General features: G+C 37.9%; 1 protein-coding gene across 4 annotated transcripts in view; it reads right to left on the reverse strand.

Moving 5' to 3' along the window:
- Positions 1-5,057: 5,057 nt before the first annotated feature.
- Positions 5,058-25,812, reverse strand: part of LOC126357498 (protein SERAC1) — a 144,288-nt gene continuing 123,533 nt past the window's right edge. For 2 of the 4 annotated variants that reach the window (XM_050007462.1, XM_050007463.1), the window contains 2 exons: positions 12,738-12,903; positions 5,058-5,414 (listed from right to left, as the gene is read on the reverse strand). In XM_050007462.1, coding sequence (XP_049863419.1) covers positions 5,349-5,414; positions 12,738-12,903 — 232 coding nt within the window. In that variant the 3' untranslated portion in view covers positions 5,058-5,348. The remainder of the gene's footprint in view (positions 5,415-12,737; positions 12,904-25,812) is intronic. The other 2 variants (XM_050007464.1, XM_050007465.1) reach the window with 1 other exon arrangement.

Genomic DNA, 25,812 nt, shown 5'->3' on the forward strand with positions numbered 1-25,812 from the left:
CCTGTTGGCACCTAGAAAGCTCAAATAGTGTTTGAGGAAGGTTTTGTTAGGTGACTTTTGCATATTGCTAAATGCTACATTGGAATTTTACATTTCACCTGTGCTGAAGAGGAACTCTCTCTCTCTCTCTCTCTCTCTCTCTCTCTGTGTGTGTGTGTGTGTGTGTGTGTGTGTGTGTGAGAGAGAGAGAGAGAGAGAGAGGGGGGGGAGGGGGGGGGGGAGGGAGTTTCGTGGAGACCACTGTGCCTGTCAGTGATTCTTGAACTGGTAGCTGTGTATTCTGAATCCAAAATAACTTGTGCTCTTAGACATATAGACATTACATAATACAGAAACTACTGTGGTATTTGTCATAAGTATGGATGCTATAAGTAATCTAACTGCATGCCATAAGTGATCTAACTGCACACCTCTCTTCTTGGGGTCAACACTTTTCTGCTATGTCTTCTATTACTGTGAAACACCATGGAAAGTAACCACAGTATTCTCCATGCCTCTTAGACTCATTCTGCCAATTTGATTCCAGTTGGAGGTAGCACATTACACCGAATTAGTGACCACAGCAGACAAAATGTTAAGTCAACCCCAGGAGATATCACACTAATACCATATGATAATAGCCATGATAATAGCCTAAATTTGTTGAGTTTCTGCCATAGCCAGCTGAAGCCTTTCATTCCATTAATGATTAGATCCCGTAGAGCTATCAGTTGTGGTGATGCTGATTTCTGTGTTTCACTCACTGATCACTGAATTTTCTGTGGATTTAATTGTATGTGATTTAGTGGTCTAGTCAAGATGTGATAGGGTGCCTGCATGCTTATCACACCAGAAATTATATTTGCAGCTCTGTAAACACAGCTGTTGTCATGCTGGAAGACATTAGTGTTTCACAGCATATTCATAATGAATATGTAGAATAAAGCGTTCAAATTTTGTCACTGTTAATGTTGCAATAAACACTCTGGTTTAGATTCTTGATACCTGAACGAGTGTGCCCAGTTCATGGTATATCTTGTACACACTTTAAGTGAAATACCTCATGGGAATGTTTGCCTGCACTTCTCACCAAGTACTGTCTGTGAAGAGACAAAATTGCGGACTCATCAGATCACACAACACAGCTTCTGTCAGCTACCGCCGAGTTTCTGTGTTTTCAGTCAATTTAAGAGGTGCAGCTTTGTGTGCTGATATGAGCTATGATCTTGTGTGAGGTACCAAACTCTAAATGCCCATTACATGAACATGGGACAGTAGGCCCTATGCTGATGATTGTTATATTAAGCAAATTAATGACCCGTTTTATCAGAAACTACTGAACAGATTTGTCTAAAATTTTCACTGTAAATTAAATGATCTTCGTGCAACTTACTGGCCCTAAATGGCTGTGATATTGTTATTCAGAGTATAGTTATGAATTTAATTTCCATGCATCCCAGTTCTTTTGGGAAAAAAGTAATAAATATTCTTATTACAGCATAATTACTGAAGACAGCTACAGCAGCGAAAACTTCCATTCCTCCACTTGAGTCTTCTTAGTTTTTCACACTGCTAGTTTTGTGAAGAGCCATCCTGTTTCAATCTTTGCTTATTACTGAGCATCCATGGCAACATTTAGTATTTATCTGAGAGTCAGCAACTTTACCTGTGTCAGCACTTGTTACTGTATAATAGCTAATTTTTGAAGTGTGCCCTCTCTTCTGCCAGCTTCCATCGAAGGCAACAGGAATGTCATTTCTGTTGTCATTAATTTCTGCTACTTCTTTAGCTGTGGATTTCATTGAATATTCTGCTACTGTAGTGATAGCATCCAATATGCAGTTAGTGTACCTGTGACGATTTGTAGGGTGACAAATTCATTACGACACAAAGCACTTTACCACCTGTAAAACCCTTCCTTATGCACTGAAGACCATACACTGACCTCACATTAGTATCATATAAATTACTGTTAAAACAGTTTTGTGGGGTTAAAATAGTTTTTGACTGCTGCAGACACTGCCACACTTTCTTCAATTTACGTACTAAATCTACTAGTACTTGCATCTTCACACAAAAGCTGACTTGACCACCACAAAATTTGCAGGCCACCATTTCACTTAGAACACACTGCAGTAATTCTAGATCTACTGTAATATTTGTTCTTCCACAGCTTTCATCTACTTCCGTACACGTAACAGCTGTTATCTTCTTTCTTGTAGCACTTAGTGGTGTTTACATGGTGCTGTTGCACTGATTCTGATGTTCATTTTCTACAGTTTTCTGGTGCTGATTTTCTCTGAATTTATATTTCTCTAAAACACTTTTTGTTTTCATCATTCTAGAAAAACAGATTACTATATATCACACTAAATCTTCCAAGAAACTTTGTAATCACAAACAGTAGCAACCAACGAGATGTGTTTTTCCAAGAAAATGACTCTTGTTTACAAGTGCACCAGCAGACATTTGGCTATTGAAATGCACTGTAGCATGTTAACCAACATATGGACCAAACATTTCTGTACAAAACACAAAAAAACCTATCTCTCTAAGTCTAAAAGAGCTGGAGATATACAAAATTGGGTGGAAAATTATTACAGAGTGACCAATGTCATTGAATTTTTTTTAAAAAAACATGATAGTGCAATTATAACTGCATTCATTGACATCAGAAGTTCCCTTCTAGACTGAAACCAGTTGTCATTGACAAGGCACGATACTTGTGTATTTTTTATGGCCATTGTTTTTATGCCATGTTACATTGTTGCAAGTGGTACATTACTCCTTGTAGATATATTGGACAGTCTCCACATCAAATCATCTAACTGAGTTCCATACAACCGCATAGCACATACACAACACTTCACTGCCATGATTTACAACAGTGATGGAGGTTCACATTCCACCCTGGTGCCACTTCTACACTTCAAAGTGATTAATGTTCTCTTTTAAGGTAGTGACTAATATTTAGCCTGGGGGCTTCCTTATTAGCTGGCTCACAGGATAGAATACTGTGGAGCAAAACAGATAATTCAAATACTGTGGCAGCTTATTTTGTGCAAAGTTGAGTTAAACTGCAACAAATCTCCTTCACTGATGCCTTTGTTTTGGATGTACATATGTACTGTTTGAAACTGTTTTATGCCAATTGCTAGAAAAGTTGTTTTTAATGAAGCTGTTGTTCTGTTGAAACTATTGTCAAATAGTTTATTGATGACATGCAATACAGTCCAGATGACCTGTAGAATTATTTCATCTACATCTATATGGATACTCTGCAAATTATATTTAAGAGTCTGGCAGAGGGTTCATCAAACCACCTTCACAATAGTTCTCTATTATTCCAATCTTGTACATTGCACTGAAAAAGAAATACCTCTCTGATATCCCTTATTTTATCATGGTGATGGTTTCTCCATATGTTGGCTGGCATCAGCAAAATATTTTCATCAGCTGCAGTGAAAAACACCTTTGTTTTAATCACTTTCACAATTTTAAGACAATCAAGTACTGTATGTTTATTTCCTATCCTGACATTGAATTTTCATTAGATATTAATTTTTGCCTGCAGTATACTTTTTAGGTATATTTCCTGATCCTGACATAAATTTTTCATTAGATATTAATTTTTGCCTTTTCTGTAAATTGTGTGTTTCGTAAGATAACTGTCAAACCTATTACTTGAGATTATTTTGCTAATGTTCTGAAATGAAATCAAATTTCAAAATTGCAACTCATGCTATAGAAAGTTTTGTTGGCAGCGCAGTAATAGTTTTGTCCAAGGAATATGTGGCCTGAGAGAATTACCATTTTTGCTTCATGCTCATTAAAATTTGTATTTAGGTTTTTACATAGGATGATTCATAAATAAGGAAAAATATTCTGAGGACAACATGCTGCTATGCAAAACTAAAAGACTGTTGTCATTTTTTCCTCCTTGACTTACTGATAACAAAACATGGAAAAAAGTAATCAATTAACAAGATACTGAAAAACATCCAGATCTTGACATTGCCTCGTCATGAAACATGGGCAATTGTTTAAGAACTTAGGCACTACACCCTAATACCTCGCCATTGCAGCAATATTGAAATTAATTGAAGAGTGGTGTAGCAGGTATTTCCACTTGCAATGGCCGCAACTCCACACGTCATAGTAAACATAGGGGAAATAGATAACCCGGATTTAAACCAGCAAGTTGTACAATCTGCCTTTCTTTCCTCCTAGCTTATGCAGGTACATGGAAACAATCAAAAGTTCCATTCACATTTCTCAATTTTATAAATTTCTTTCACATTGTCATTTATTGACATAGGAACATGGGAAAACAATTTGTGCTTATTGTCCATTGTGTGTGACTACACATGAAACATATTTCTCAAGTGTGCTTACCTTGTATTTGATGCAGGGTAGGAGTTTTATTTATTGTGATTATTGTTTTAGCTGTTATTGTTTGTTTTAAATTGGAAGTGGTTGTTATGTCAAGTATTGGTTCATTCCTTGCAGTGGTTTCAAGGAAACAAATGTTCAGTTGCCCTTATTTTGGGCCTAGATGAAGCCTGTTTAGCAAAGTTTCAACCTTATTGAGAAATGAATCAAAGTCTATATTTGCAGATGTGAGCAATTATTGTATTTGCTTCACTTTATTATTGCACGAATTGGAAAAATAAAGAAACTGTTATTAAACCAGTACATTTAAACAACCATTACTAGCAGTTAAATTCTGAATTAGATATTGAAATCATACCTGAACTCTAAGTGACTAACTGTTTTCATTATCGCTTTAACTTTTTAGGCTGAGGCATTCCTAAATAAATAAGTTTTGGGCTGTTGTCTATTTTATGTTGAACATATTATTTAATATTGTGGCAGAAACTGAAGATAAGAGATACTGATAGACAGACAAGCAACTTTCTTTTTCTACTTACCCCAGTCAACCATATGCAACAGATTCATTCTGAAATCTCCCAGAGGTATCAACTAAACTGAAAAATGTGGGGAGCAATGCCTCAACTTTTGCATCGGCTTTGTTATGAGAAATAATGCTACTATATTCACAATGGAATGTGACTAACTATGAGTATGAAAGTTTATTCTAAACACAATAGTACATTTAGTATTAAATGAACCTTTTACAGCAGTTCACGGTGTTTATTGAAGATCTGTATATATTTGAGTAGATGATTTCTTATAAATATGCGAACAGAAACAGTTGTGTTCAGCTAACAATGTTACTGCAACTTGTATTTCATTCAAATAGTATTTACACTTCATCACCATATGCAGTGAAAATACTTATGGAGCCTGATATCTTTGAAGTGTTTGCTGAAAAACAGATATAGGGCTTCTGACTTCTGTTGGGCATGTTAACTTTTCTTCATCACACTGTCCTGTTGATCAAATTTACGAGCTGCCTGTAGAGAAAACAGTACCTGCAATTATTAAAGATTGTATTATTAAAGATTGTATTAGTATTTAGTATTTAATAAAAAATCTTAATATTTAATAAAACATCTTTTATAAAAAATCTTCTGGCAGGTAAAATACAGTATTAATTGTTCTGTACAACTGCAAGCATTATTGTACTTATTGTATATATCGATGTCATCATGAAGAATGTCCATTATGGAAATGACATGTTTGTAAAAGGATACTCTCTCATTCACTCATTTTCACACTGTGTGCCATAAATTTCATAATAATGCAGACCCTTCATGGATGAAGGGGAGACACAACCTACTTCACTGAAGCAGGCACTGTCCGCTACTTCTGTAAAGCATGCTAGTAACCAGTTATGCCAATCTGTCCACATTAGTATGAAAATTACTTCTATGTTACTTAGTGAGCAGAAAGACAGCTACTTTGTGTGTGTGTGTGTGTGTGTGTGTGTGTGTGTGTGTGTGTGTGGGAGGGTGTCTTGGTCCCAGATCACTTGATTTTAAGACTTTTATTCCAATTACTAGTTATGACAGAATTGTGCTGTCATCCTCAGATTGGCATTACAGTGTATAAAAAGAAAACAGGTACTCAGTAATCTGCACAAGATTTTTCAAAAACTTTTACATTTGTTCACACACATATGATGTCTTCGACATTTTGAGAAAGAAGTGTAAATACATTAAACAAGACTCCACATGGTTTGTCGTTTATAAAACAGAATGTTCCCAAATGGCTTGCCAAATGAATAAAAGGTGAAAGTACAATGTACACAGCACCAATTGAGTAAACCTATACACCATGTTGAAAACCTCATATGGACTAAACCGAGTCACCACAGCACCCTTGTGACTTGTCATGTAGACGTCAGGTCGCACCATCTTATTAATCAGCAGTGTATTGACATATTTTGAAATTAGACTCATGATCTTTTTATACACAGTTTAAAAAAAAACCAACATATTATGTACTATAAGAGACACAAAGGTATGTCCTTACGCTGATTCATGTATATAGAGATGTGGTGCGTTCCACAAATATACATTACATGTATGGAAAAACGTAATGGTAACAAATGTTTGTAATCCTCCTAACTGTCATTATGTGCTACAAGGCGCTCAATACACCACAACAGTCAATGAGCTCACCCACTATACATGATGATCTTTTTATTTATGTGCTAGACATTCCATTCACTAATCCATCCAAGCTTAATCATACAAAAGAATTATTGTATGCACCATAGAGCAATAAATCTAAAAACAGGGGGAGGGGGTGGGAGGATGGGGGGGGGGGGAAAGGGGGCCATGGGGAGGGGTGGGGAAAGGGGCGAAAGGAGGCAACGAGGGAAGGAATCATACAGCGTTAGAGAAATGTATAGGGAAAGGGGTGGAAAGAGGATGGGTGGAGAAAAGAAAAAGAGGGAGTGGGGTGGTACATGGTTAAAAGTTATTTATCATGACAAGAATAAAAACATTTGCTTGCCACATTCAATTTACAGTACATTTGCAAAGATCAGCAGTTAAAATATGGTGCTGTAAAGGAAATAATAATATACTACTGCCATAATGTGCATAAACTAACATAATCACAAGTGTAGGATGACAGCTAAGCTGAATTAAGAGTTCTGTTGTTGTGGTAACACTTGCAATCATCTAGGCTCATGGGCAGGCCTGAGAAATATTAGCAATGAGCATATTTTGATGAACCACTGACAGTATTGTATAGCTAATTGTGAATAGATTGCACAATATGCTAATATAATGACAGATGATCATTTATAAAACAAAATATGGTATCAAGTATAACAGTTACCACACTGCGAGTCTCACCACAACAATAGAACTCTGATTCTGCTTAGCTGTTACCCTGCTCTTATGATTATGTTAGTTTATGCTCACTACAATCAGAATCAGAATTTTTACTATCCCGTAACATACAAAGTCAAATCACAGATCTGATGTAATGGGGACTCGTCAACATTACATTTACATTACAATTACAATTTGTATATACAGTATTACAAACAGAATGTATCAACACTCCAGTATACATGTGTAACAAAGTAATATATAACAACAGCATTTACGTATTGAACATATTTTTACAATCATTTATTTGACACAAAACTGCTAAGCTTAATTTAAAGGGGATGTTTCCTTGCTCAGACTTCCACATCATCATTCATAAACTGTATTATGGAGTAATAACATTTCTCCACTAATAACATGTGCAGCTTTGGTTTCAGTTGCCCTAGCTCCATGCTGTTTATTTGTTTCTTTTTTAGCATGTTGTAGATTTTCATGCCCATATATTCTGGTGTTTGTGCATGTTACTTTAACCTGTCAGTAGGAAGCATGAAGTTTGTCTTGTTCCTAGTGCTGTTTTGATGCTTAAAGTTGTTGTCTTCGAATAACATAGGGTTACTGTTTAGAAAAATAATCATTCATAGATGTACAAACAGGGGGCATTTAATATGTTTAGATTTCTTAACAGTAGGTGACAAGATTCTTTTGGTCTTGCATTACACATATTTCTAACAATTGATTTTTTTAAATTTTAATATTCTAATGATTTTGCTTGTATTACCCCAAAAGATAATGCCATACCTTTATAACAGGTCAAAATAGCTGTGATAAACTACTTTTCTTATCTCCATGATAGTTGAATATGACAAAATCTTCATAGCAAAGGTCAGGCTGTTTAACTTATTTGCTTAGTATTCTATATGTAATGACCAGGATAAATTTTGGTCCAAATGTATTCCTAAAAATTTAACACAATCTGATTCTTTCAGTTCCTGGTTTCTGCACATAATATGAATTACATTTATCTTAGAGTTTTTAGTTTTAAACTGTAGTAAATGTGTTTTTCCAGTATTCAATTTTAACCAATTTAGTTGAAACCAGTTTTCTAAACTGTCTAGTAGATTTTTGACAGTTGAGGGAATTCGTTATGAGTGATAGCTTTTGACGAGGGCAGATGTATCATCAGCGAATAAAACTGAGTGTGAATTTATGTTTAGTGGCAAGTCATCTATGTAAAGTAAGAATAAAATTGAATCCAGAATTGAGCCTTGTGGAATGCCTTGTGAAATAATCATCTGTTCAGAGAAGAAATTTCCCTTGCTTGATGATATAACTACTCCTTGCTTTCTCTTTGTGAGGTATGACCTGAACCACTCTAAAACACGACCTCCAATTCTGTATTTTTCCATTTTATACAGGAGCAATTGATGGTTTACACAATGAAATGCTTTTGTGAGGTCACAGAACAATCCTGCAATTTTGCTAGACTTCTCTAAGGCAGAACAAATTTTTTTCACAAACTCATTTATGGCGTTTAATGTGTTTTTACCTTTCTGAAAGCCATATTGATTATCTGACAGTATGTCTGATTTTTCTATAATTTTTTCATTTGAATTACTACCACTTTTTCAAATATTTTTGAGAAAACTGGGAGAATAGAGATTGGGCGGTAGTTCCCCATATCGTCTCTTGAGCCTTTTTGAACAAAGGTTTTACCTCTGCATGCTTCGGGGCATCTGGAAAGTGGCCTTCTTCAAGTGATTTATTGATTATTGAGCAAAGGGGGTGAACTATTATCCTGGCAGATGACTTGACTACTTATTTAGTAGGTATGCCATCCCATCCTGCGGAATTTTTGTTTTTGAGCTGTAATATATCCTGGCAGCTGATTTAACTACTTTAGTAGGTATGCCATCCCACCCTGCAGAATTTTTGTTTTTGAGCTGTAATATAGTGTTCTCTACATCTTTGGTTGAAATTTTTTTAAATTTATTAAAGCATTCTTCTGCCTTCTGACCTAATTGTACTTTTTCCGTATAACTCTCTACATCGGCAACTGATTTTGATACATTTATAAAAAAATTGTCAAAAGATTCTGAAATCAGAGTAGGATTTGTTATAGTGTTATTTCCCATCTTAATTTTAGTGATAACTTTGCTGTTAGTTCTCATCCCCAGTTCTGATTTTATGACAGACCAGACTGCCTTTGATTTATTTTCATGAGCCAAGATGTATTTATTATGTACCATTTCTTTTGCAGCTATCACTACCCTTTTAAATAAGCCTTTATACCATTTGACTTGATTTATGAAAACAGGCTCTTTGTTGTATTTCAACTCCTTGTGCAGTTGTCTTTTTTTCCAACTGGATATTTTTATTCCAATGGTAATCCAATTTAGCTTATTTGACACCTTTGTGTGGAATACTCTAAGTGGAAATATTTCACTAAATACATGTAAGTATCTTTCTACAAACCTGTTAAATTTTACAGAGATTGGAGTATCATCTTCAACTTGCCACTTCACCTCTTCTAATTTAGAACAGAACTGTTTCGAATTTTCAGCAGTAAAATGCCTTTTGCTATAAGTATTTCTAGTACTTGGTTCATTTGCATTTGCTATTTCAATGAACAGAGCAGAGTGGTCTGAGTGTCCTAATTCCACACATGACTTCTTTGCATCATCAAATTTATAATTTGCTAAAATTTTATCAATACAGCTTCCTTTATTTTCGATTTCTCTTGTGATTTCCATAAAGTTTACCTTGAAACCAAATTTTTGGATTAAGTCCATAAAACACAAAATTGTTAAGACTTTCGTGGCCACTTGTTGACAAACTGCTTATTTGCTTCTGTCTCGGGTTCTTCGGCCGACGTTCGTGTGATGATTTTGCTGACGTTTCGCCAGCACGAGTGGCTGGCATTGTCAAAGCTTCACCCTCCATTGCCGGAGGTGAACTGGAGCCGGGCTCGCGGCCGCAGACTATATGTACCTTGCGCGCCAACGTCCGAGGGCTTCTCCGCGGTCATTTCCGCGGTCATTTCCGGTGCGTTTCTCCTCTTGCTACCTGCTACGGTCGTTCTCTGCAGTACGGGAAGCCAGGAGCCGTTTACCTTAAGGCTTTCTTCTTTCTTGTTGAAGCTGTTCCCGTGTTTGTGTATTTCTACAGCTTCTCTGTACAAGCGGGTGTGATAGTGCTTCTCTACAGCCAGAACTTCCGTGTCGGTGAATTTTATTACATGTACCTGGTCGGTCTCACTCAGTGCGTGTTCTGCCACGGCCGATTTTTCCACCTGTCCCAACCTGCAATGTCGCTTATGTTCTTTGATCCTGGTGTTGATTGATCTTCCAGTCATTCCGACATAAACTTTCCCGCATGTGCATGGTAAGCGGTATATTCCTGACATTGCAAGTGGGTCCCTTTTATCCTTTGCCGATTTAAGACATTCTTTGATCTTCCTTGTCGGTTTGAAAATTGTCTTTACGCCGTGCTTGTGTAATATACGGCCGATTCTGTCCGTCACTCTGGGAATGTATGGCAGAAAGGCCGTACCCGACATTTCTTTTTCTGGTTTCTTACTTCGCCGGTGGTTTGGCTCTGTTACACTTCTAATATCATTTGTGGAGTACCCATTGCTCCTCAGAACACTTTCCAGGTGTTGCATTTCGCGTTTAAGGTGCTGCGGCTCACATATTCGTGCTGCTCACGTTACGAGCGTCTGAATCATGCCTCTGTTCTGGCTCGGGTGGTGGTTTGACAGTTTGTGCAGATATCGGTCCGTGTGCGTCGGTTTTCGGTACACGCTATGTCCCAGGTTTTGGCCATCCCTTGTGACCAGCACATCTAGAAATGGTAGTTTTTTGTCCTTTTCCACTTCCATGGTAATTCCACACCATTTCTAGATGTGCTGGTCACAAGGGATGGCCAAAACCTGGGACATAGCGTGTACCGAAAACCGACGCACACGGACCGATATCTGCACAAACTGTCAAACCACCACCCGAGCCAGAAAAGAGGCATGATTCAGACGCTCGTAACGCGAGCAGCACGAATATGTGAGCCGCAGCACCTTAAACGCGAAATGCAACACCTGGAAAGTGTTCTGAGGAGCAATGGGTACTCCACAAATGATATTAGAAGTGTAACAGAGCCAAACCACCGGCGAAGTAAGAAACCAGAAAAAGAAATGTCGGGTACGGCCTTTCTGCCATACATTCCCAGAGTGACGGACAGAATCGGCCGTATATTACACAAGCACGGCGTAAAGACAATTTTCAAACTGACAAGGAAGATCAAAGAATGTCTTAGATCGGCAAAGGATAAAAGGGACCCACTTGCAATGTCAGGAATATACTGCTTACCATGCACATGCGGGAAAGTTTATGTCGGAATGACTGGAAGATCAATCAACACCAGGATCAAAGAACATAAGCGACATTGCAGGTTGGGACAGGTGGAAAAATCGGCCGTGGCAGAACACGCACTGAGTGAGACCGACCAGGTACATGTAATAAAATTCACCGACACGGAAGTTCTGGCTGTAGAGAAGCACTATCACACCCGCTTGTACAGAGAAGCTGTAGAAATACACAAACACGGGAACAGCTTCAACAAGAAAGAAGAAAGCCTTAAGGTAAACGGCTCCTGGCTTCCCGTACTGCAGAGAACGACCGTAGCAGGTAGCAAGAGGAGAAACGCACCGGAAATGACCGCGGAAATGACCGCGGAGAAGCCCTCGGACGTTGGCGCGCAAGGTACATATAGTCTGCGGCCGCGAGCCCGGCTCCAGTTCACCTCCGGCAATGGAGGGTGAAGCTTTGACAATGCCAGCCACTCGTGCTGGCGAAACGTCAGCAAAATCATCACACGAACGTCGGCCGAAGAACCCGAGACAGAAGCAAATAAGTCCATAAACTTTATTGAGTCATTTGTTTAATTTAATAAATTTATATTGAAATCAGCTGCTATTAATACCTTTTACTCATTGATGACTTCTTGTAAAAGATTTTTTAATTTTGGTAAAAATAATATTGTTATCTCTACACCTGGGATTCTATATATAGAAACAATAATAATATTTTGTGCTTCTAATTCAACTGAGCAGCTTTCAAATATTCCTTCTTCATTTAGCGCTATTTACAAGTATGCATGAGCCCCCATGAGTACTATTTGTTCTACAAAAACTTGAGGCTACATTGAAATTTTTTAACTTATTTACAACCATGATTTTATCGTTTGTAAGCTAATGCTCATTTAAACAAACAATTTTCATATCTTTACATTCTGAGAGTAAAATTTGTAGTTCATCAATTGTTTTCATTCTTTTATTTTGATGGGTTGTAACCATGCCATTTATGTTCAAGTGCATTTAAAAATTGCTGTTTTTTGTGTAAGGTTTCAAGAATAGCTTTCTTTATATGATTTTTACACTCCTATTCTCTTTTTCCTTATTTACAGTTTTTGCTGAAAATGTTGCGGAACCAGTACAATCACGAAAAAAACGTTTCTTACCTTTGTATTTGCCTTAGGCTCACTGGAACTAAAATATCCATTATGTGCAATGGTTGTTTGATTTTTCTGTTTAGGAGTTGATTGGTTGTTGCTGTTGTACTGCCTGATGGTGGTGGATTGATTTCTGCTGCTGGGCTGGCTGTTGATGGTGGGATGATTTGTCCTGCTGGGAGTTGAGTGGTTGTTACTGTCATATTGGCTGTTGGTGGCATTAGTACATTATTATTTCCTTTCCAGCACCATATTTTAACTGTTGATCTTTACAAACATACCGTAAATTCAATTTTTTTTCTCACCCCCCCCCCCCCCCCCACCTCCTCTTTCTGCCCCGTTCCCTATACATTTCCCTAACCCTCTAGAATTCCATCCCCATCCTGCCCCCCCCCCCCCCCCCCCCTCCGTCATTGCCTCCTTTCCCCCTCCCACTTTCCCCTACCCCATGCCCCCTTCCCCTCCCCTCTATCCACCCATCCTCCCACCCCCTTCCCATGGTTTCTCAATTTATTGTTGTAAGGTACGTACAATCGTTTTTTGTATGAGTAGGCTTGGGTGGATTAGTGAATGGTATGTATAGGATACAAATAAAAAATCATCATGTAAGGTCATCAGCTATTGTGGTGTATTGAGCACCTTGTAGCACATAATGATGGTCTAGGAGGATTGTAAACGTTTGTTACCATTACATTTGTCCATACATGTAATTTATATTGGTGAAATAACCCATATATCTGTGCATGAATCAGGTGTAAAGCTTTACCATTCTGCTTCCTATAGCATTATATATATTTTTTAAATTGTGTATAAAAATTTTTGTGGGTCTAATTTAAAAATATTTCAATATATAACACCAATTAATATGATGTTGCCAGCTGACATCTACACGACAAGTCACAAGGGTGCTGCAGCACCTCAGTTTAGTGCTTATGAAGTTATCGACATGGCATGTAGTTTTACTCAACTGGTGCTATGGATGTTGTACTTTCACCTTTTATTCATTTGACAATGCATTTGGGAGAATATTGATTTATAAATGTCAAACCATGTGGAGTTTTTAATATATTTACACTTTGTTCTCAAAAATGTCGGCAACACACGTATATGGACATATATGCAGAGGTACGTAAAAGTTTTTGTAAAATTTGGGTCATCCGAAAAAGTGGCTGTATCTTGTGCAGATTACCACGTACTATTTTCTTTTCATACCATGTAATGCCAAAGATGACAGCACATTTAATGTGAACATCAGTTTTAACTAGAAGTTACATATCTGATTTGAACTTTCTGACAAATTATAGAAGATACTCTTGCGCCTAAGTTTTAAGTATTTAGAGATTCTCATTTTTCTGCCTCATTAGGCAGAAAAATGAGAATCTCTAAATGTGTGCAAGCTACTTTTTTTTTTTTTTTTTACCTCTCACTTTTGTAGAATAAATATTTGTTTCACTTTGGCCGCATTGCCCCAGAAGAGTATGCTAAAAGACAGTATACAATTGCAGAAATGTCATCGGCATGCCAGCACAGAGGGATTTCTCCACTAAAGATCTTTTTTTTTCATATATTCGTTTTGATTCCAGTTTTTTCAAAAACTCATCACTGATTGTAAAGTAAGCCGAATCATCACACAATCTTTGCATCTTGTGGAAGTGTTGTTGTTGATCTTGAAGCTCTTGACAAATCCTGCATGTTATTGTGCTTCCACTGAAAGATGTTTGGCTCATTGTCCAATACCTTCAACTTATTGCTGAGAACTGGTCTCTCACGTCAATAATGCCAACCATTTCCTTCACTAACTCTCCAGCATTCCACCCCTTTACCTCCTGGATCATTATTCATCACTGTTGATGTCACTTCCATGTATGCCAACATCCCTCATACATATGGTTTTCACACTATTGAACACTACCTCTTCCGACATCCTTCAGACTCCAGACCCACTCCCTCAGTCCTCATAAATCTTACTAACTTTATCTGAACCCATAACTACTATCCCTTTGAAGGGAAGGTTGTTGTTGATGTTGTGGTCTTCAGTCCTGAGACTGGTTTGATGCAGCTCTACTTGCTACTCTATCCTGTGCAATCTTCTTCATCTCCCAGTACCTACTGCAACCTACATCCTTCTGAATCTGCTTAGTGTATTCATCTCTGGGTCTCCCTCTGCAATTTTTACCCTCCACACTCCCCTCCAATACCAAATTGGTGATCCCTTGATGCCTCAGAACATCTCCTACCAACCGATCCCTTCTTCTAGTCAAGTTGTGTCACAAACTTCTCTTCTCCCCAATCCTATTCAATACCTCCTCATTAGTTATGTGATCTTCCCATCTAATCTTCAGCATTCTTCTGCAGCACCACATTTAAAGAGCTATTCTCTTCTTATCCAAACTATTTTTCGTCCACATTTCACTTCCATACATGGCTACACTCCATACAAATACTTTCAGAAACGACTTCCTGACACTTAAATTTATACTCGATGTTAACAAATTTCTCTTCTTGAGAAACGCTTTTCTTGCCATTGCCAGTCTACATTTTATATCCTCTCTACTTCGAGCATCATCAGTTATTTTGCTCCCCAAATAGCAAAACTCCTTTACTACTTTAAGTGTCTCATTTCCTAATCTAATTCCCGCAGCATCCCCTGACTTAATTCGACTACATTCCATTATCCTTATTTTGCTTTTGTTGATGTTCATCTTATATCCTCCTTTCAAGACATTATCCATTCCATTCAACTGCTCTTCCAAGTCCTTTGCTGTCTTTGACAGTATTATAATGACATCGACAAACCTCAAAGTTTTTATTTCTTCTCCATGGATTTTAATACCTACTCCAAATTTTTCTTTTGCTTCCTTCACTGCTTGCTCAACATACAGATTGAATAACATCAGGGAAAGGCTACAGCCCTGTCTTACTCCCTTCCCAACCACTGCTTCCCTTTCATGTCCCTCAACTATTATAACTGCCATCTGGTTTCTGTACAAAATGTAAATAGCCTTTTTCTCCCTGTATTTTACCCCTGCCACCTTCAGAATCTGAAAGAGAATATTCTAGTCAACACTGTCAAGTGCTAGAAACGTAGGTTTGCCTTTCTTTAATCTAGCTTGTAAGATAAGTTATAGGGTCAGTATTGCCTCACGTGTTCCAACATTTCTACGGAATCCAAACCGATCTTCCCTGAGGTCGGCTTCTACCAGTTTTTCCATTCGTCTGTAAAGAATTCGTGTTAGTAATTTGCAGCCGTGGCTTATTAAACTGATAGTTTGGTAATTTTCACATCTGTCAGCACGTGCTTTCTTTGGGATTGGAATTATTATATTCTTCTTGAAGTCTGAGGGTATTTCGCCTGTCTCATACATCTTGCTCACCAGATGGTAGAGTTTTGTCAGGACTGGCTCTCCCAAGGCCATCAGTAGTTCTAATGGAATGTTGTCTACTCCCGGGGTCTTGTTTCATCTCAGGTCTTTCAGTGCTCTGTCAAACTCTTCACGCAGTATTGTATCTCCCATTCCATCTTCATCTACATCCTGTTCCATTTCCATAATATTGTTCTTAAGTACATCACCCTTGTATAGACTCTCTATATACTCCTTCCACCTTTCTGCATTCCCTTCTTTGCTTGGAATTGGGTTTCCATCTGAGCTCTTGATATTCGTACAATTGGTTCTCTTTTCTTCAAAGGTCTCTTTAATTTTCCTGTAGGCAGTATCTATCTTACCCCTAGTGAGATAAGCCTCTACATCCTTACATTTGTCCTCTAGCCATCCCTGCTTAGCCATTTTGCACTTCCTGTCGATCTCATTTTTGAGATGTTTGTATTCCTTTTTGCCTGCTTCATTTACTGCATTTTTATATTTCCTCCTTTCATCAATTAAATTCAATATTTCTTCTGTTACCCAAGGATTTCTACTAGCCCTCGTCTTTTTACCTACTTGATCCTCTGCTGCCTTCACTACTTCATCCCTTCTTCTGCTGTATTTCTTTCCCTTGTTCCTGTCAGTTGTTCCATTATGCTTTCCCTGAAACTCTGTACAACCTCTGGTTTAGTCAGTGTATCCAGGTCCCATCTCCTTCAACTCCAACCTTTTTGCAGTTTCTTCAGTTTTAATCTACAGTTCATAACCAATAGATTGTGGTCAGAGTCCACATCTGCTCCTGTAAATGTCTTACAATTTAAAACCTGATTCCTAAATCTCTGTCTTATCATTATATAATCTATCTGAAATCTGTCAGTATCTCCAGGCTTCTTCCATGTATACAACTTTCTTTTATGATTCTTGAACCAAGTGTTAGCTGTGATAAAGTTGTACTCTGTGCAAAATTCTACCAGGCGGCTTCCTCTTTCATTCCTTAACCCCATTCCACATTCACCTACTACGTTTCCTTCTCTCCCTTTTCCCACTACCGAATTCCAGTCACCCATGACTATTAAATTTTCGTCTCCCTTCACTACCTGAATAATTTCTTTTATCTCATCATACATTTCATCAATTTCTTCATCATCTGCAGAGCTAATTGGCATATAAACTTGTACTACTGTAGTAGGTGTGGGCTTCGTGTCTATCTTGGCTACAATAATGCGTTCACTATGCTGTTTGTAGTAGCTTACCCACACTCCTATTTTTTTATTCATTATTAACCCTTCTCCTGCATTACCCCTATTTGATTTTGTATTTATAACCCTATATTCGCCAGACCAAAAGTCTCGTTCCTCCTGCCACCAAACTTCACTAATTTCCACTATATCTAACTTTAACCTATCCATTTCCCTTTTCAGATTTTCTAACCTACCTGCCTGATTAAGGGATCTGACATTCCACACTCCGATCCGTAGAACGCCAGTTTTCTTTTTCCTGATAACGACATCCTCCTGAGTAGTCCCCGCCCGGAGATCAAAAGGGGACTATTTTACCTCCGGAATATTTTACCCAAGAGGACGCCATCATCATTTAACCATACAGTAAAGCTGCATGCCCTCAGGAAAAATTGCTTTCAGCCGTTCACAGTACCAGCTCAGCAAGGCCGTTTTGGTTAGTTTTACAAGGCCAGATCAGTCAATCATCCAGACTGTTGTCCCTACAACTACTGAAAAGGCTGCTGCCCCTCTTCAGGAATCACGTGTTTGGCCTCTCAACAGATACCCCTCCGTTGTGGTTGCACCTACGGTACGGCTATCTGTATCGCTGAGGCACGCATGCTTCCCCACCAACGGCAAGGTCCATGGTTCATGGGGTCATACTCATGGTTTTCCCACTATTGAACACTACCTCTTCCAACATACTTCAGACTCCAGACCCACTGCCTCATTCCTCATAAATCTTACTAACTTTATCTGAATCCATAACTACTATTCCTTTGAAGGGAAGGTATACAAACAAATCTATGGCACAGACACGGGACCCTCCTATGCCAACCTGTTTATGGGTTATCTAGGGAAAACCTTACTAGCCTCCTAAAACCCCAAACCCCTGGTGTAGCTCAGTTTATTGATGATATCTTTGTGATTTGGAGTTCTGTCCACATTAAACCCACCCAAAGTTCCTGAATTTCTACACCTAACATCCCTCACACACCTAAAATTCTGGCCATCTGGGGATGGCATACCTGCAGTAACAAGAATTCTCTTTCCCAGTATGGTGAAAGTCTCACAAAGTCCTTGAAAGACAAGAACTATCCCCCAGACATAGTCTGCAAATAGATTTCCCTTGGGATGCCCCCACACACCCCATTTAGGTGACTGACAGTTAGTACCTCTGAAACTACAGACAGAATCTGCATGGACATTACGAGAAGTCCTCACAAGTCAGTATGGAATTTATCACAGCAGGTTGGCGTATCTCATACATAATGTACTAAAAGATATGAAATTGAAAGCCTCTATCATGTAATTGAAGTTCAAGAGTTGAAATTTGTGGATCGGGAGGGGGGGGGGGGGGGGGGGGAATACATTTCATTAGCTAACAGTTACATGGACCCTCATTTGTCAGGTTATGTAAACTCCCAGAATTCCAGATAATGGTCACAGTACAACCCACATATTCCAAATGAAGAACCTATCCTGTCAGAGGGGATAGGTGTTTGTTGTGTGTTGTTCGACATGTGTATTATTGGCCCTATATTTTTCAATTGCACCTTAAACAGTGCCAGATATCTAGAGATCTTTGACACTTTCTATGCACAGTTAACAGAAGCAGAGCTGTATGCAGTAGTTTGCCAAGATGGAGCAACCACTCGCACATCCAACCTAAGTATGGCCCACATCACCAATGTATTCCCTGAAGACAGATTTGTTTGTCAGGAGAGGCCTCCAGCCCCCAAGGTTCCCAGACTTAACGTCATGTAATTTTTATTTATGGGGAGCACTAAAAAGCAAAGTGTATGTTGACAATCCTTGCTCAATAGATGATCTCAAATGGACCATTACTGACAAATTAGCATCATCACATATGCAGAATTACAGTGTGTTGCTCACTGTTAATTTTTTATTTATTTTTTCCTTCCAAATTATGTTTATGGAGGTAACTGATTTTTTTTATATCTGTACAAATTATTTGGTATAATGGGGTTGTATCCCTTCAACCTAGTGCTCATTAGAAGGGTATTGAGTTAGAGAAGTGGCAACGTCCATAGAAACAAGTGTATAGTGAACCTGTTCCAGTAAAAAAGAATAAAACTAGATTGGGTAAAGAAAATTCTGCAATATGTAACTGACTTGCAGAATGTATTTTATAACATTATCAGCCAGAGGCCAGCAAAGATTTGGACAATATAAATATGAAACATAGCCACCATTGTTTGCTTTACTGTATTTTGCTTGTGGTTGTATTTTGAGTACCTTTTGAATAAATGTGTATAGTCATAACAAACTTTTTTTATTGCTATAATGAATATGAATAACAAAAGCTTGAATAACACAGTACTTCCACTACAAATCTAATCAGATTAATTAGATTAGATTCAGTTTTCATTCCATAGACCCAAAAATGAGAGGATGGAACATGTCAAAAAGTATAACATAAAACATTTGAATATAAGACTCACTACCCTGATATTTTGTCTGGAGATTGTCATAATAGGTGAATACATTACAGTAAACTGGAACTGCTAATATATACAGAATAAATACACTGACAAAATGAAACATAGTTATGCACTTTTAATAAATTTGTCATATACAATATACCTAGTCTTGACTGTCGTGACCAAGTGCTGTCAAAACTGGAATGTAACGAGCATTTTTCCTTAACCTTATGTAACAGTCCAGTTCAGATATTCGTCTATAGAAAAGAAGGAGTTGCCTATCAAAAAGTGTTTCAAACTCTGTTTAAATGGTGCTTTATCTGAAACCAAGTGTTTGATGGTTACTGGCAATTTATTGAAAATGTGTGTTCCTGAATATTGGTCCCGTTTTTGGGCCAATTTAAGTAATTTTAGGTCTTTATGTAGAATGTTCGTATTCATAGTATTGACACTATTTATTGAGCTATTGATTGGAAAGAGAGACATGTTGTTGTTGTTGTGGTCTTCAGTCTTGAGACTGGTTTGATGCAGCTCTCCATTCTACTGTATCCTGTGCAAGCTTCTTTGTCTCCCAGTACCTACTGCAGCCTACATCCTTCTGAATCTGCTTAGTGTATTCATCTCTTGGTCTCCCTCTGCAATTTTTACCCTCCACGCTGACATCCAATACTAAATTGGTGATCCCTTGATGCCTCAGAACAGAAATGCTTTCCTTGCAATTGCCAGTCTACATTTTATATCCCCTCTACTTCGACCATCATCAGTTATTTTGCTCCCCAAATAGCAAAAGTCATTTACTACTTTAAGCGTCTCATTTCCTAACCAAATGCCCACAGCATCACTCAATTTAATTCAGCTACACTCCATTATTCTCGTTTTGCTTTTGTTGGTGTACATCTTATATCCTTCTTTCAAGACATGGTCCATTCCGTTCAGCTGCTCGTCCAGATCCTTTGCTGTCTCTGACAGAATTATAATGTCATCGGCGAACCTCAAAGTTTTTGTTTCTTTTTGATGGATTTTAATTCCAACTCTGAATTTTTCGTTTGTTTCCTTTACTGCTTGCTCAATATACAGATTGAATAACATCGGGGATAGACTACAGCCCTGTCTCACTCCCTTCCCAACCACTGCTTCCCTTTCGTGTCCCTCGACTGCCATCTGGTTTCTGTACAAATTGTAAATAGCCTTTTGCTCCCTGTATTTTACCCCTGTCGCCTTCAGAATTTGCAAGAAAGTATTCCAGTCAACATTGTCAAAAGCTTTCTCTAAGTCTACAAATGCTAGAAATGTAGGTTTGCCTTTCCTTAATCTATTTTCTAAGATAAGTCGTAGGGTCAGTATAGCCTTACGTGTTCCAACATTTCTACGGAATCTAACCCCATAGTCTCGGATATTCCGATGCAATAAGGATAACTAATTTTGTGTGCTGCCTGAATTACAACTGGATTAACCTAATATTTCTGTCTGTTTTTGGATATCTCCAGATTCAATCAGAGGCTATCTGCATGAATTATGTACATTATAACTTGCTTTTTGACTACCCGTTTTATTAATTTGAATGTCATTTTCAGCCTGTCTCTGAACACCTTTTGTTTGTGCCATCCCTACCCTAAAAAACTGCTATTCTGTCACTTGTAATAACTGGTTCTTTACCACTTGTTATAGTGCCCCCCCGCCCCCAAAAAAAAAATAGTTATTTGCTATTAGCCCAGACAGTTTTCCCTTCCCTTTCCCGTTGAAGTGAAGGCCATGCCAAATGTAGTCCCACCTGCTGATGACAGAATCAGCAGGAACCACACCGATATGAGACCTCATATCTGATCCAAGCAGCCATTCCACCTCAAAATTAACTCTCCTAACAGAAGAGTTTAAATGAGTCCATTTTGGGTGCCTCTGAACAGATAAAAGCCCAACACAGTATGTCTCGTTGCTGAACCTATCTTTACCAGATCACCTTAAATTGAATAATTGGGCAAAAACAGACATAATGTCTGATGGGATTACAGCAATCAGTGACGGATTATAAGTAAAATTATGAATAATTGGGGCCTCTGTCCTTGCTATTCCCTACCCCGATCACTATTACCACAGTGTCTTACTTTGCAAAATCTTTGCAAACTGAAGCTACATCCTCTATCACCTGATCCCTACTTGCATTTGCTTTAAAAAACTTCGTGTCCTAGTAATATGACCGTAGTTCATCCGGCAACAATTGGCCAATAACTATACCATGTGAATTACCTAACAACAAAAGTTTCTTCTTCTTCACAACTTTTTTTTGATTTCTTGCTTCTCAGACATGTTTTGAAAGTTTATTGTGTCCTGTCTACTCCTATATCTACTTGTCGCTCATCAGATTCCAGCTGTGATAACAGATCAAACCTGTTTCAACAGTGAGAACAACACTGTCTGAAAAAGTCCTATTCCTATTTCTTCTGTAACATGTTGTCGCTCCCCACCTCTCTTTTCTCTTCTCCCCCCTTAATCTTTCCAGATCTTGTTTTGCCTTATCTAGTTCCACTTGGGGGGGGGGGGGGGGGGGCAGTAAACTTCTCCTCCTATTCCACTGCCTTCCTACCTCTACAGCAAATCCTACACAACCTATGAGCCTTGTTTATTTCACCAGTTCCCCACACCGCTACAGTCACCCACATGAAAGAAACTGCAACAACCCTTGCACCACACCCTGGGACTAACAGTCCTATGGCAAGTCATACACTTCTCATTCATGGGAAACAAATTTTAGCTTTAGGTAAGTTAAACAAGAGTAACTTCCTAGACTACTCCAGTAATATATTAAATTTATTAGAATGTTTAGGCCTAAAATTCAGATACTAATTCAGAACTTCTGGAGAAATACAAATGATTAAATATGTATTATTTATGCGACGAAACAAAAGTAAAAAAAGAACTGAGCCTACACTATATGAGCTTTTCACTTATTTCTGAATTTTTCACTTTGGCTACGTACTAGAGAATCAAATGGATAGTGTGTAAGAATATGCTATCAACACATACTGTGTGTTATTGAAATGATCACATGACCTACAGCGTATGATAATGTAAACAAAACCTAGTCCAAAATTCGGGCCTACAAAATGTTTTCTTTTTCCAAAAAGTACACAAAAAGATATGAAACCTTCAACTGATAGCTTACAATAGGTATTAATTTACTTGTTTACAATACAATATTGCCCAACAGTTATCTTTGTGAGAGCTCTGAATGTACACCACTCGTCAACCAAAGATGCGCACACACAGGAATGTTAGTTGCCATGTCAACATCATCATGTTTGAAAAAGGGTAATCTCCAATACCAGCTGACTGGATTACTGACCACATTCTCTCAGTAAGTTGTAATGGTGTGCATTGTTTCATTCTGGGGCCAAATGCTACATGGCAACTCCATGGCAATGCTTAAAACTGTTGTGTAATGAAAACCACTTTTTGTAGCTCCTGAAAAATTTTGTGTGTGGGACGTGACCACTTTTCCAACTCACCAATTCAATTCTGCTTACTATTCCATCATTGGAACACACAACACAATCCAGAACATTAAATCTCAAGATAATTATTCTAAAAAGTACATTTTTGGTATCTTTCTACAGATGATATGATCAAAACTTTCATTAGGAATTTGTGTGCAGTCATGGAGGCATTTTCCTAAAAGACTGTAATCCGTCAAGCCTCGGGGGAGGGGGATATGTTTTATTGTTTTCATTGCTTATCGCTACTCTACTTCAGGAAATGAATGGTTGTATATGTACAATTCCCTCTAATGGTTTCATTCTGCATCCCACTACCACAAATCAGAGCCTTTTGAACAAATAGCATATTGGGCAGTGTTGCCTGTAGAATTCACTTCTCACACTGCTCTACTCATTTTGGCTACTGGATGCAGCATTTCTCTTAACTGCCAAACCATAGTGACATTGCAGTATAGTTATCTCACTATCTGAAGGATGTCCACAACTTGTGACTGGTTACCATCAGACAGTTTCTTTCTTTTCAGGTTCTTCAGTTTTCACAGAATTGCTCCCATCCTTTCTTATGTATGGCCCCAGCATTTTAATTTTCAAGTTCCTTATCTCCTTACACTTAAGATTCTTTTACTTTCATGAGTCTTTTTGAATTTCCATCCCCAAGATAACTGATGTATCTAACATTACATAATGTCTGAGACCTCTGGAAAATTGTAAGCACACCTGCCCCTTCCATTCCACCACTTTAACTCTTGCAATTCTTAGGGTGGTGAGCACCAACCAGGAGTAAGTGAAACTAAAGTAGTAAGTTACCAAGAGGGAAGGAAATTGGCGACTTCCAGTCGATAGTACTGAACTAAAGGAGTAAATTACTCCAGGAGTAAATTTTTCATTTACTTACAAAGTAAATTTTACTCCATTACTGGTGGAGAGCAAAAGTCACTGTATGTGTCCATGCCACAAAACCAAGAAAATATATCAAAGAACAAAAGGGAATTGTATAAAACTGGTGGATTCCCAAATGTCATAGGAGCCATAGGTTGTGTACACTTACCCATACTTGGTCCTTCTGTAGCCCAAGCAGAACTGTATAGAAATTGCAAGAATTTCTTTTCTATCAATATACAAATCATCTGTGATACCAATATGAACATTTTGAACATGGTAAGCCGTTGGCTGGGTTCAACACATGATGCACACATTTGGGATAATAGTAGAGTTGCTGCAGAATCTGTGTTCCAAGCCCACACAGGAGCCGGTGCTCCAATAGAATCCATATTGCTACCACATGTGTAATAGAGCTAGCATTCGGTGTTTGGGAGAAATGTTTCCAACTTCTCACTAAAACAATGCGATTTAAACCAAACGTGTGGGAATGTTTTTGTGGCTGCTAGAGTTCTACACAATTTTGGACTAGAAGTTAGACATGTGTTTCACCATGACACTGTGGAGTGAATGACAGCGAATAACTTGCATTTTAGCCAGAAGCAGTTGCTGCAGGCCAAGTTGTCAGAAGGTCTATTACACTTAATTATTTTAATTAAAATTGTATCTAGTTTGCTAGTAAAATTAGAAGTTAGTGTAAAGACTCTCCCTTCTTAAATGAATAAATAAACCACCAGAGTGACTCATTTTATTTATGTGTAATTTTATAGTTATGTTCTTTTTTTCTTTCTTTCTTATTTTGTTTGCTAGGGGATTAAGATTCTCTATTTTATTTCTTAATTGAGCACACAAAGTCATACAGTGTTTTGATTATTTCTCAAAAAACTTATTTTATAATACTGCGAATTCAGATAAATATTAGAATGTGGTGTTAACAAAAATTAGTACCGATGCTGTAATGATAAACACAAATAGTGTGCCATAAAGAAAACAAGAGCATATTAACCATTTGAAAAAAAAATCAAGGAAATAAAAAATGTTTTATACATATGAATATTTTCTTATTCATTCACAAAAACCCAAATTTCACTAGCACATTGGCTGAAGAACTGGAACCTGAAGTTTGCTCCATTACGTTCTTGAACTTATTCATAATTTCCATTTTAAGGTCATTCTCTTCTTCCATGATTTCTCTTTGTCTTTCTATTAATAACGTTTTTGCATTGTATTTCTCTTGTGTTATGGAATGATGCTCATCTGCTTTTTTCAACAACTCTCAGTTCTTCACTACAACCGCATGTTCTCTCTCTCTTTGGCTAGGCATATCTTCTGATAAGCTCCCACTAGAGAATGCAGGCCAAGTTTTATGGGTATGGGATAAAGTTCCACTTGCAGCAGTTTCATTGTTACCTTCAGAGCAGTTATCATCACCGAAGTTACTTGAAGGTATCACACTATCTTCAGATGTTGCATTGCTGTTAACTACAGCTATCCCTTTGAAAACTTGTGGCATCATATCAACAACCATGCGCCTTATATTGTTGATCTTCATCTCAACTACTCCACTGCCAGTTTGAAATTGTTCTTGATTAAATTTAGCTTTCATTTTCTTTGCTTTCACTTTAATGTCCTTCCAATTTACTATAAGCTGCTCTTGTGATCTTTGTGTAAGAGCTTCTGCATTGTAC

Source organism: Schistocerca gregaria, chromosome 1 (assembly GCF_023897955.1).
Source record: "Schistocerca gregaria isolate iqSchGreg1 chromosome 1, iqSchGreg1.2, whole genome shotgun sequence".
Taxonomy (NCBI): Eukaryota; Metazoa; Arthropoda; class Insecta; order Orthoptera; family Acrididae; genus Schistocerca; species Schistocerca gregaria.